The 13961-nt window shown below is 43.2% G+C and overlaps 1 protein-coding gene across 2 annotated transcripts in view; it reads left to right on the top strand.

Moving 5' to 3' along the window:
* Window positions 1-9374, top strand: part of Tsn (translin) — an 11628-nt gene extending 2254 nt beyond the window's left edge. The window contains exons 3-6 of one of the 2 annotated variants that reach the window (XM_055601520.1): window positions 678-774; window positions 3605-3720; window positions 4186-4265; window positions 6734-9374. In XM_055601520.1, the coding sequence (XP_055457495.1) occupies window positions 678-774; window positions 3605-3720; window positions 4186-4265; window positions 6734-6967 (527 nt within the window). In that variant the 3' untranslated portion in view covers window positions 6968-9374. The remainder of the gene's footprint in view (window positions 1-677; window positions 775-3604; window positions 3721-4185; window positions 4266-6733) is intronic. The other variant, XM_055601527.1, reaches the window with a different exon arrangement.
* The last annotated feature ends 4587 nt before the right edge of the window (window positions 9375-13961 follow it).

The raw sequence follows: 13961 nt of genomic DNA, 5'->3' as shown, positions 1-13961 counted from the left end.
CTATCTATCTATCTATCTATCTATCTATCTATCTATCTATCTATCTATATGTATGGGGTAAGTCTGCAAGTGTGGGGTGTGTGTATGGTGTATGTGTGTTTGTGATGTGAGTCTTTGTTGCTTAGGCTGGTGCTCAATTGTGTACCTCTCATCTAAACATCTAAACCTCATCTTTGTGTCTTTGTGTTTGTGCTTTAATGTACACTTCTAATGATGAAGACCTTTTAATATACACCTGTAGGTATGAGGTGACACGTATAAAACATTCTAAAATTCATGTTTATAGTCAGCCCTTTGTTGAGATTCTACTATGTTAAGTTAGACATGGAAACTTTTGTTGTAAGATGTAGTCAGCATAGCTAAGAGCTGAAGTTGTTTTTTGATACAGTCTTAAAACAGCTTTATAGATATCTGAGGCAAGTCATTTATGTAGTGATATGGAGTTTATCAAGCTGAGAAGAATCGGTAAAAGCATTTTGTTGACCACATGGGAGGTAGAAACAGTCTAGAAGAGGTCTAGAAGCAGTCTAGGGGTCTGAGGACTGATAGGAATAACAGCTGAGGAATACCAGTCTCTGATTTTTAAGTTCAGGTACACTACATGGGTTATTAAGCAAGAACTGTATTTGCAGTATGTTAAGTTTTTCATTATTAAATATTGCTATCTTTATGACCAGTTCCAAAGAGGTGCTTGAAAGCTCGTGAACATTTCGGTACGGTAAAAACACATCTAACGTCCCTGAAGACCAAGTTTCCTGCTGAACAGTATTACAGGTTTGTGCGAAAAACAGCACTATCTTATGAAATTATGTATGAAATTATGCTTTTGTTTAAAGAAATGCAGGAGAAAAATAGGAATTGAATGATCACTTATGAGTGGGTAAAAGTCTCTGTAGAAGGAACAAAAAAGAATCACACTGATAAAGGGGGCAGTGAAACTAGTATCTTAATATTTCTGTTTACTTTTGAACAGTGTTTGGGAGCGGTTTGAGACAGGGTTTCTCTGTGTAGCCCTGGCTGTCCTGGACTTGCTTTGTAGACCAGGCTGGCCTCTGCCTCCCTGAGTACTGGGATTACAGGCATGTGCCACTGTGCCCAGCTGGAAACCGTTACTTAAAGAAACTGTTTTTGAGATTGTAACATTTCCTTTCACTTTCTTTCCTCCAAGCCATCATAAACCCCTCTTCTTCAAATTCATGGCCTCTTCTTTCACTGATTGCATGCATATGTATACTTGACCCTATTGAAAGGGCACTTGGTTTCTACACAGCCAGATCTTTGCTTTGATTTTGAACGTTTTAAACAGACACCTAGTATATCTATGTCATTTTATTGTATGAAATGTCCGTTACACTTTCCTCATAGTGAACAAAATTGTTATATAGTGTTGAGTGTACAATGTCCTTAATTTTAAGATTATACTATTTGTATACCAGTAGGGAAGAAATATTGTTAATTGTGATTATAAAATGTAGTTTGGAAAATGATTTTGATTCTTTTAGACATTAAACTGAGAACAACCAGCTAGTTGTGGTGGTGCATGCTTTTAGTCCCAGTACTCAGGTAGGCAGATCTCTGAGTTCAAGGCCAATGTGGTCTACAAGGTGAGTCCAGGACAACCAAGGCTACACAGAGAAACGCTGTCTTAAAAAAAAAAAAAAAAAAAAAAACAAAACTGAGAACAACTATGTTTCTGTGTTTGTGAACTATGATACATAAGAATCAAGAAATAAGGAGGGAGGGAGGGAGGGAGGGACTGGGAGGGAATGAGGGATCAGGACATGGCTGGGGTACATAGTTAATAAAATGTAACTGATAAGAAAAAAATAAAATACGAAAAAAAATAAAAAAAAAGAATCAAGAAATATCTGATTTTCTTTTTTATTAAGATTTTTAAAAATTTTATTTATTTATTTTTATTTTATGTACATTGATGTTTTTTCTACATCTATATCTGTATGTGGGTGTCCATTCTTGAAGTTACAGACAGTTGTATGGGTGCTGGGATTTAAACGTGGCTCCTTTGGAAGGCAGTTAGTGCTGTTAACCACTAACCATCTCTCCAGCCCCCAAAGATTTTTTTTTTTAAGATGTATATAGTTAATAAATAGGATGGGTATGTGTATAGGATGTGGATTGGGAAGCCACTGGTGAGAGTAAAGGATTAATTTATTTGTTTTTGAATCCAATATGCTAGCCTACATTTTAGATTCTGCAAGTTATATTCTGTCACATAGTCTTATTTGGATTTTATTCTTAGCAACCCTTTAAATGTAAAAACAATGCTTAGGATGGGTGTAGTGGCTCACCTTCTAATCCCAGCATTTGCAGGAGGATCAGTAGTTTAAGGACATTCTTGGCTGTATCAGTGAATTCTAGGCCAGCTAATAAGATCCTGTCTCAGAACAAGCAGAAAAAAACAAGCTGTTGCTGATTACCATGGTAAGGCAATGAGCAAAGAGTCCAGAGCAGTAGAGCTGGCAGGACTGTTAGACTGTCTGTATCTGGAGGTCACTTACAGTCTGTCCTGTGGCTAGTTTTCTTGACCCTTGTCCTTCTATTGAGAAACTTTTTTTTAAAAGACAAGGTACTTCTGTCTGGAATTTGCTGTGTAGACCAAGAGCTGGCCTTGAATTATTAGTGATTTTTCTGCCTTGGTCACTCAAGTACTGAGATTACAAGTATGTGCAACAATGATCAGCTCTGTCTGTATGACTATCTGTTGAATCAAGAGTTTTGCACTGTAGTCTGGATCATTCTCAACATGAGAGCCTCCTGCCTTAGCCTCCTGAGTGCTGGCATCCCAGCTATGTGTTACCATGTCCAATGAGGAATATAATTTGAATTTGCTGCCATATTGGAAAATCAGAAGCCATCCATGGTGGCACATGCCAATAATCTCACTACTTCAGAGGCAGAGGTAGGAGGATTACCAAGGCTATGTAGTGATATCACATTTTGAAAAACAAAAGACTCCCTCCTCTAGCCCCCCGAAGAAACAAAATCAGGAGGCATGGTACAAGTACTCAAGGTTGAGGAATTCTGGGAGGCAGGTCTTGCTGTGTTTCTAACTGGTTTTGAACCTCTGGACTACAGTGATTTGAGGCCTCCTCAATGCTGGGATTACATTTGTGCCACCACACATGCACACAAACTCCTTTTTGGTTGTGTGATAATTTAGTGAATTAGGATTAGGTATAGGAATAAATTGTAGCCAGGTGGTGGTGGCTTATGACCTTAAATCCCAGCACTTGGGAAGCAGAGGCAGGTGTATCTTTGTGAGTTCAAGGCCAGCCTGGTCTACAAAGTGAATTCCAGGACAGTCAGGACTGTTATACAGAGAAACTCTTGTCTCAAAAAAAAAAAAAAAAAAAAAGTTGTATGTTGAGGTTGATACACAGTTGCGTTGTGTTCAATCTTCAGTGTAGGGGGAAGATGAAGATTAATTTTTAACAGGTAGGTGATTAAATTTCATAAGGACACTTGCTCTTGTCATTTGTAGTTTGTTCTCTCTGCTCTCCTCCCCCATTTCTGAGCTGATGAGCCATATTGAGTGTGTCCTTATAGCAGTCCTTAACCAGGCACCTGCTGACCTTTGCTGCAGGTTTCATGAGCACTGGCGGTTTGTGCTCCAGCGCCTGGTCTTCCTGGCGGCCTTCGTAGTGTATTTGGAAACAGAGACCCTGGTGACTCGAGAGGCGGTTACAGAGATTCTCGGCAGTAAGTGTCTCAGTGTGATCTGAACGATCATGAACATGAGCTTAGTTTTTGGTGTATGGGGGATGTTTTATTTGTTTGTGAATATGTGTTCATGCTGGGGTGTGTGTGTGTGTGTGTGGTCAGAGACAACTCTTGAGTTTTCTTCCTTAGGCACTGTCTGCTTTTACTTGTTTGTGTGGGTGCATGGGATGAGTGACGCCCATGTGGAGGTTAGAGGACAGCTTGGGTGTTGGGTCCCCTTCCATCATGTCAGTCAGTTGCCAGCATTGAACTGAGGTTGTCAGGCTTGGTGGCAAGCATGAAGAGTGTTAGTACCATCTGCAGAGTAGTAAAGGTTGGGAACACCCTAATAAGTTAGAAAAGGTTTTTCATTTGTGTACACTTGTGTATTTGTGTATATTCTTTAGCTTAAATTGCCTTCATATCATGACTGTCCTTTATTCTGATTTATTTATTTTTTTTTAGTTGAACCAGATCGGGAGAAAGGATTTCATCTGGATGTGGAAGATTATCTCTCAGGAGTTTTAATTCTTGCCAGTGAGCTGGTAAGGAGTGTGTGTATATCTGGGGTAGTCTTGGGAGCAGGTGTACATCTGGAGGCCAGAGGACAATCTCCTAGTTATTCCTTGTGCTGGCCATCTTATTTTGGATGAAAGAGTTGTATTTAGTGGGTGTGTGTACATGTGCGCATGCACATGCACACGTGCTTTCATGTGCCATGAGTGTACATGGAGATCATAGTACAACTTGTAGGTTTTCTTGTTCCTCTATGTGGGTCCTGGAGATACGGAACTTAGGTCTTTAGCCTTGGTGGCAGCCACTTTTGCCTACTGAGCCATCCGGTAGGGCCTAACTTGTTCTTGTGAGACAGCAGTGACTGGGTTACTTTGATTTTTTTTTTTAAGACTGGGTCTTATGTAGCCCCGGCTACCCTGGAACTTGTGATTCTCCTTAGCCTCCTGGATACAGGATTCCAAGAGTATGCTACCACTTCAGCTGCTAAATGCATAATTTTTTATCCTTATTCTCTAAATTGTTCTTTAAAAATAATTTTGTAGACAAAACAAATATGTCAAGAGCAGACTTGACAGAGCCTGCATAGCCTCCAGAGTTAGAAATATTTTTAAATGTGTCTTATTTTATGTGTATAGGTGTATTGCCTGCATGGATATTTCTGCACTGCATGCCAAAAGGCCAGGAGAGGTTGTCATATCCCTGGAACTGAAGTTATAGACAGTTCTGACCCATCATGTGGGTGCTGGGAATTGAACTCAGGTCCTTCTGAAAGTAGATGGCTCTTAACTGCTGACCCATCTCTCTAGCCCATTGTTCTTGATTTGCTGTTACTGTGTTTGTGTGTAATGTAGATATGAGTGTAGGTGTGTTGAGTGCATGGCATTGTGTTGAGATGGAGGACAACTTGGTGGAGTCTCTTCTGTCTGCATGGATTCTTGGGATGGAACTCGGGTTACTAGGCTTTCGTGGCACTTGCCTATGCTCACTGAGCTGTCTCATTAGTCCCACTTTATGTGTTTTTGAGAAACTACCCCAAGCTAGGCTTGTAATCCTAGGACTTGGAAGGATCAGTCAGAGTGATTTTTGGGTGTTGGAGGCCAGCTTGGACTACAGAGTGAGACTCTGTTTCATGTCCCCAGAGTTGGAAAAGGAGCAGATGGCTGGTTTGATGATTCATTTGAGCTTTGGCTTGGATCCTTCTATCTTTCAGGTCTTAGGTCTGGCAATTCATGGTTCTTACAACCAGTAGGAGGAGGAATAGAGATATTCCACTCCTGTTAATAACCAGTCCTGTTAAGGGTTTTGTTTGTTTGTTTGTTTTTTGTTTTTGTTTTTGTTTAAGACTATCTCACTGTCTTTGAACTCACTGTTTAGATCATAGAATTCATGCCTGCCTCTGCCTCCTGAGTACTGGTATTAAGGGTAGGCACTACCATGCCCATCCAAGGATGTGTGTTTGAAGTACTGTATATAATAACTTTTGAGACAGGGTCTCATATACCCAGGTGGATCTCAGACTTCCTTTGTAGCCAAGGAATTCCTGGTCCACCTCCCAGGAGCTGTGATTGCAGGCATTAGCCACCATACTTGGTTCATATGGTACCAGGGATGGAACCCAGGGCTTCCTGTGTGCTGGGCACTAGCATTATATATAGCCACTGAACTACATTTTCATCAGTTTCTGTTTAGCATTCTCTGGGGGCTGGGGTGTGGCTTTGTGGTCAAATACTTGCCTAACATATAGAATGCCTAGGTTCCATTCACAGCATTGTAAAAATGAACAAAACAAAGCAGCCTTTGTTGTGGCTGTTAGCATAGGGCCAGATTTGGTATCTCTCAGGGTGTATGTGGAATGGGTCAGTGAAAATTTGAGACATTCTCAATATGGAAACAGGGAGAGGTGATACTGAAGCCCATTGATAACTTCTATCACCAACTCAGACTTTTTGGAGGCAACTGATCAGCAAGCTTTAATACAAGCGCTGCAGCACGGTTAGTGGCTGGGGTGAATGGAATGTACTGTGTGTGTTGGAATGTACTGAACACTGGCTCAGGAAAGCCTGACAGAGAGAGTAGATAGGCTTCACGGGGATGGAGATATCCAGTTGGGTTTGAAATTGTACCTGTCCTTCAAGGTGATTGAACGGATTTAATTTTGGCTTCTTACCCTGTTTGTGTTACTAATTGTAGGTGATCATTTGGCCTAGGTTTGAAAAGATAACAGTCTCTGTAATTGTCATGACATTTTTCTGTTCTGTACAGTAGCTGCTGAGCTGTGAAGATGACATTTGCTTACTTGAACGTAACACAATACCAGCTAAAGGCATTAGAGATTTTAGAAGATGCTAATTACATCTAGCACTTGTAACAGACATTGTCTCAGTTCTAGTGGGGTTCGCCAGTACCTTGAGTACAGGAGATTAGTGTAGGTGTCTGTGGGGGAGGTGCCGAGGGAGAAACCACATAGTAATGTGCCGGTTTCTTTCTCTTTGTGCAGTCGAGGCTGTCTGTCAACAGTGTGACTGCTGGAGACTACTCGCGGCCCCTTCACATCTCTACTTTCATCAATGAGCTGGATTCAGGTTTTCGCCTTCTCAATCTGAAAAACGACTCCTTGAGGAAGCGCTACGATGGCTTGAAGTACGACGTGAAGAAAGTAGAGGAGGTGGTCTATGATCTTTCTATCCGTGGCTTCAATAAGGAGACAGCAGCGGCTTGTGGTGAAAAATAGGAGCTTCTCCCTGCAGCTGGCCTTGCTGGCTTGGCAGTTGCCAGGGAGGGCTAGCACAGTGCCTCTTCCTGTAGTTAGCACACTAGTTGCTAAACACTGCGCTTTATTTTCCTAACCAGCTGTATGGTGTATCAGAATTGAAATAACTTTTTGGATCTTAAAAAAAAAAAAACCTTTCCATGGATGGAATTTTTTCTTTGTTGAAGTTTCAGTGAAATTGCTGTGTACTTCATTGTATTACTGATTTGTCAACAGTGTAAATGTTGGTCTCTTGGTAAAAGTCCTTTTTGCTTACCTGACTGTTCATGTATTGATTGACAGGTTTGTTGTCTTGTTTGTGATTCTCCCAGAAGTGAGCCATGATGTTTTCTAGGTCCAAATTAATCCTTCATTCCCAGTTGTAGCCTGGATACAGTATGAGAATAGAACTTAAGGAGAATGGTTGACAAGCAAGGGGACTTTATTTTCCCCTTTTTATTTTAAGCCTTGTAAATTAGTTGATTTTTTTTTTTTTTTTGCGAAGAAAATTAGAGGCTCTGACTCTCTCACTGCCATCAAAATATAGCGGATGAAAGTGTACAGCCTGAACCAGCAAGGTCAGGCTAGAAAGCTCTTCTGTTAGGGTTATGGTGATGTCTTCTGTCGGGGTAGAGCACCTTTTTTCTGGGGTCGCCTTATATCTTGCCTGCTGTTGCAGTTAGAGTCCTCACACCTGACTTGGTCTAACACCCATGTGCTGTATTCACAAATAAGACCAGTTCCTAGCCGCCAGTTAGACCTCATCCTCATGCTTTCATTCATTATTGGTACCTGAGGAAAGTGTTCTTGGAGAAAACAGTGCCATTTGCTGTAGAAGAAAGTAAAACTTGGCTTTAAAAAAAATCCATGTAGCCAGGTGGTGGTGGTACACACCTTTAATTCCAGCACTTGGGAGGGGGAGGCAGGCAGATCTCTTGTGAATTTCAGGCCAGCCTAGTCTACAAAGCAAGTCCAGGACAGCCAAGGCTACACGCAGAAAAACTCTGTCTCAAAAAAAAAAAAAAAAAAAAAAAAAAAAAAAAAAAAATTAAAGAAAAAAAGAAAGTCAGGTTTTGATGCTATCAGTACATTTTAATGTACAGTTCAGGGTAGTCAGGGTACACTTTGTGGGCTCCTCCATCCCTCTTCTGTGCAGACAGCATAAGAATGGATATCTGGCCATTCTTGGCGCAGAACTGAAATTATTAAAGTCACAGCTGGTGATGTAGCTCAGTGGTAGACTTGTTTGGCAGGTGTGATGCACTGATTCCATCCTTAGGACTTCAAAAAAACTGCAAAAGGCCAACAAACCAAAAATAGCTCAGTTTTTGCACCCTCGAGAAAAGAAGCTACTGGCATTTCCCGTTTAATAGGAAGTATTTAGGAATGTCACCCTCTTTTGCTTGATAGCAATTTGGGCTTTGTGTTTGTCCAGTGGGATATTTGACATTGGCTTTTATCAGGCCATGGCCAAAGACTGACTGTAAAGTGGGGCCTGAAAGTGCAGGCCTGTACTCCCAGGTACTCAGGGAGGCTGAGGCAGGAGGATGGCAAGTTCAAGGTTTTGAGGGTACCCTGGCAGAAAGAGACCCTGTGGCAAAAACCAACCCAAGAGGCTAGCGTTAGGTTTCAGTGACAGTGTTTTCCTAGCATGTTTGAGGCCTTGGGTTCAACCCCTCATTCTGCAGCAGGATGGGGTGAGGCAGACTCTTAGTTTCCAATCATGATGGAAGAAGTAAGGATGAGCTGTGATTGCTATATATTGTTGGACATGTAGACAGCTTTCTAATCTTTTTGCAGGATTAGAATAAGGTATTAGACTAATTTTGTTAGTTTGCCTTTGAGACAGGGTTTTGTTAACAGCCCAGGCTGGCCTGGAACTCACACCTTTGTTTCCATTTCCTGAGTACAGGTATAGGCTCTTGAGTGTCTAAGAAGGTTGTTTAAAATGCTAGTGATAACACAACCTGGACTGAGTAGACGGCTTTCCAGCTACACAGTCAGTTAGAGACTGGAGGTTCCACAGGTCCTTGCTTTGTTGCTTAAGTGTGAGTTCTGCTGGACAGCATTAAAGCTCTTGCCAAAAGTTTCAGATTTTCCCTTTAGAGACAGAGGGTGTGGTGTCCCGCCTGCAGGGTTGTCTAGGCTGGGCTCAACCTCCCGGGCTCAAGCCCTCCTCTTGCCTCAGCCTGCCAAGGAGCTGGGGCTCTAGGTCACTGCCACTGTACCGAACTGTTGAACTTCAGTTTTAACACCTGCAATGAAATTGCAGGAGTGAAGAAGTACGTTCTGGTGTTGTGATTCCATATGAGAGTTCAGAAATGTCGTGTTGATAATTAGTTGTGTTCGTTGCTGGCTTGTAAAGCAATAAAACTGTTCTTAGTCTCTTTGTAATGTAGTACGCTGCTGTTTAAACTCTTGCCCGTGGAGAACCAATTATTCATGTTCCTCTGAGGCTGAAGAAGCCTGGAGTGGTGAGCATGTGCATACTACTAGCCAAGACATTAGCCGTTCGGGGCTTATAGAAAGTGCAGGTGATGCCTGTGATCCACCTCCGAGAGGGAATTAAAGGTATTTGAATTGAAGATGTTAAGACCTTGCCTCTGGAGTTAGTATACGTTTTTGTTTGGATGACCTGTGGATTAAATCCAGGTCCTCATATATGCAGAATGTGCATTCTGCCACTGAGCTACATTAGCTCTCAGATTTACTCACTTATTTTTTGAGACAGGGTCTCCTGTAGCCCACAATGGACTTCAACTTTCTGTGTAGTTGAGTTGACTTTGTACTTCTGATCCTCCTGCCTCTACCTCTGCCTGCCTCTACCTCCAGAGGGCCTGGTTTACAGGTGTGTTCCATAATACTTGATTTATGTCATGCTGGGGATCAAGTCCAGGGCTTTGTGTATGTTAGGCAAACATTCTACCAATTGATGTACAGTCCCAGCTTCAGAACTGCTTTCAAACTTTAGAAAACCAGATAGGGCAGCTGCAGAGGTGGCTCAGCAATTAAGAGTCTATGGCTTTTTCAGAGGATCTGAGTTTCCAGCACCATGTCAGTCTAGTGGCTCAAATACCTGTACTAAGCTCTAGGAAATTTGATGCTCTCTTCTGGCTTTTTTGGGCAACTGCATTCATGTTCATATACTCGTACATAGATATACATGCATACACAATACAAATCTTAAAAACAAAATAACTGAAAAAGAAAACCAGATGGGGCCCCTTGAGATGGTTCAGGGGAAGGCATGTGCCACCTTGCCCCAGAAGCTGAGTTTAATTTTCAGGACCCCACATGGTGTAAGGAGAGAATAGACTCCCCCTATACACATTAATGTACACACACAATGAAAAAGCTGTAATACAAGGTTTTTGTTTTGTTTTGGTTTGTTTTTTTAGAGGAAGGCACCCAGAAAAACATATCCTAGCTCCTGGGTTGTTTGAAGAGCTGCCTGGCTGGGTTCTTTCTGAGGCTTTCTTTATCTGGACTGAACTGATTTTCTTTGAGCTGGAGCTTTCTAGCCACTCCTGACACGAGGGCTTTTCCAAAGCTTGAAGTAATTTTTATTTTTTAGTATTCAGTTGTATTCAGGTTCTCTAGAGGTACAGGATTCTTGGAATGAATAAGTTATTAGATTGGCTTACTTGTATAATACAGACTGCTTAGTTCACCTGTGGCTGCCTATACCCTGCAGAGTCTGAGACAAGTGCCCCAAGTCTGGATGCTTCAGCAAAGAAAGGCCTGGAGGATTCCTGGAGAGCTGCTGGTAGTCAGTGGGCATTGGAAGGCTGAGGACGTCAGGGTCTGTCTCCAGTGAAGGTTGACTGCTGATGGCAGCAGCAGAGTAGAGGCATTCACCAACAGGGAACAAAGGCTGGCAGGGCTGCTACCAGAGGTGCCTAACTGTTCAACCCCCTTAGTCCTTCCTGGAAATACTCTCGGGGACCCAACTAGAGATGTGTCTTTTAATTGATCCCAGATCCAATCAAATTGACTCAAGAGTAACTGTAGTAAGCGCTGCATAAATAAAAACAATGTCCTCACCAGAGAGTAACCTCTACTCTACACGCACGCTGTTGAAGCTGTGTAAACTGCTAGTACTTCGTGGTTGAATGAGGATGGGCTGGGTCACTTAGACTAAGTTAATTTGGTTGGGGAGTGGGGAGGGAATGTGGTCTGCAGGGTCCACTCACTGGCAGTTAACCATCAGTGTTTTGGGATGATGCCTTGTAGTGGCTAAGCTGGTTGGTCAGAAGTGGGCGAGCTGCATGGAGAAATGTGATGGTGAACAAACACAGGCTGAGGGCAGAGAGCCCAGCTGAGGGCGTGGTCTCGTGAGGCTGGGGACACGGCTCAGTAGATAAGTGCACTAATTGCCCAAGCTTGGGGACCTGAATTCAGATCCTCATACCAAGAAAAAACAAAAACGAAAAACCAGCTGGGTGTGGCTGTGTATGCCTGTTGCTGTAGTGATGTTGGGGAGAGATGGGAGAATTGCCTGGCAGCCAACTCCAGGTGCAGTGGGAGACCCTGCTTGGAAGGTGAGTGTGACAGAGCAGGACACTTATGTTCTCCTCCAGCCTCCACCTGTACACAGGTACACATACTGGGACACAGTAAGCAGATGCCGTATACCACCCCTGAACAAAAACAAAACAAAACAAAACAAAAAACAAGCCCATTAGGCAGAGAGGTTGGCAGAAAAGTGGGAGTGGTTGTCACAGAAACCAGTAAAAGATACGGTCTTATGAGCTTTTGGGGTAAGAGTTACATTTTACTTAACAATTAAACTTGTTCTGACAGTTTTCTGCATGTATGTAGTGCATTCTGATTTCTGTCTCACCTTGTCTCCCTCCCACCCCAGCACACCCCACAAGTCCCTTTCCCAGGTTTGTGTCTGTTTTGTTTTGTAATTCACATCTGCCCCTCCCCTAGTGTCTTAGGGTTACTTGAAGGTCTCTAGCAGGCCTGAGCATTGCAAACATGGCACTGAAAGTTTTGGCTCCTTTTCCCCTTCCTCGTTAAAAACCTTTAGATGACATTCCTAAAGCCAGTTCCCAATGTCCACTCCCTTATTTGACAACTGACCCATTCCTGGGACAAAACATCAAGGCCCAACAAGCAAAATTAATTATTTGGCTAACATGTCCAATCAGGATTTATCAACTCACCCTAGCACAGACTCCCCCTTTTTCTCCTTAATAACCCACTCCTGCAAAAATAGAGTTGCTTGGTCCTGCTGCTGTTGTCTGCCTTTGCAGCCTCCCTCATCGCTTGCCCCTCTAGGGTAATGAGTCTCCTTTGTCTGGGTGTGTCCTATACTGACTCTGAAGGGGGTAGCCTCCCTTACCTTACTATTGCTGTGATGAAACACCTCGACCAGAAGCAAACCAGGGAGGAAAGGGTTTATTTATTTCTATTTATTTTTTTATTTTTTTATTGTTTGTTATTATTAGTTACATTTTATTAACTCTGTATCCCAGCTGTATCCCGCCCCCTTATTCCCTCCCAATCCCACCCTCCCTCCCTCATCTCCTCCCTGCCCCTTTCCAAGTCCACGGAATGGGGAGGACCTCCTCCCCTTTCATCTGGCCCTGTTTTATCAGGTATCTTCAGGGCTGGCTGCGAAGTCCCCTTTGTGGCCTAGCAGAACTGCTCCTCTGGGGGGGTGGGAAGTCAAAGAGCCTGCCATTGAGTTCCTGTCAGAGATAGTCTCTGTTCCCCTTACTATGGGAAACCAATTGGTTATTGAGCTACCATGAGCTTCGTCCGAGTAAAGGTTCTAGGTTATATCCATACATGGTCCTTGGTTGGAGAAACAGTTTCAGAAAAAACCCCTGTGCCCAGATATGTTTGGTCCTTGTGGGGCTCCTATCGAGGAAAGGGTTTATATGGCTTACTGGTTTACATCATAGTTCATCACTGAAGGGAGTTAGGGCAGGAACTCAAATAGGGCAGAAACCTGGAAGCAGAAACTGATACAGAGGCTGTGGAGGAGGAATCTGGAAGCAGAAATGGATACAGAGGCTGTGGAGGAGTGCTGTTTACTGGCATGCTCTTTATGGCTTGTTCAGCCTACTTACAGACCACCAGCCTAGGGGTGGCCTCACCCACAGTGGGCTGTGCCCTCCCCCATCAATCACTAATATGTCCTACAGACTTGCCTACAGCCAATCTTATGGAGGCATTTTCTCAGCTGAGGCTGCCTACTCTCAGCTGACTCTTGTGTTATGGTGACATAAAACTAGCCAGCATACCTTGAATCCAATCCATCCGTAGCTTACAGTTTTGCCAGGAAGGGGTCGTCACATGGGCTCACTCTTACTGACTGTTGATAGACTGTCTTATGCAGGCCCACTGTAGGCAGCAGTGGCTGCTGTGGGATCAGGGCTCGGTCATACACAGGGTAGCACTTCACAAATCTGTTCACAAATCTGTTTCTGTCCTCTTCCCAGTACTTGTTTGCTGCAGTGGAGGACAATTTCCAGGCGCCAGTTTTTTCCACTACTATATTCTGGGGATCAAACTCAGGTTGAGAGACTTAGAATATGGCATTTCACAGCCCGAGAAAAATGTGACTTTTGTCTCTTAGGGTAGGTTAGGTGGGCTGTGTTGTATTAACACTGCCAGAGTCTGTAGGCATTGCCTGTAGTTTCATTCTGACTCATGCCCGTGCAGTGCAGGTTGGCTGGGGATCTGCTTCCATTGTTCCCTAGCCTCATAGCTACAAACCTGACAATAGCTGGTCACAAGGGGAGCCAAAAAGCTGTGGAAGTCCCTGCACCCACACATGCTTTGGTTTGGAAATGACACATCACCTTCAGGGTCAGCTCCCGTGGACTAGACTCATGGCCTTGTTGAACTATAAAAAGCCAGAAAGTGACATTGTGTGGTGTAGGATGGGAGGCAGAAGCTGGTGAGTCAAATATATCCTGAAGGTAGGAGGAATAATTATTCAGTGTGCTTTTGGTCACAC

Source organism: Psammomys obesus, unplaced genomic scaffold (genome assembly GCF_907164565.1).
Source record: "Psammomys obesus unplaced genomic scaffold, mPsaObe1.curated_primary_1811, whole genome shotgun sequence".
Taxonomy (NCBI): Eukaryota; Metazoa; Chordata; class Mammalia; order Rodentia; family Muridae; genus Psammomys; species Psammomys obesus.
Note: the sequence above shows the minus strand (reverse complement) of the source record. Positions and strands in the feature narration are given on the sequence as shown.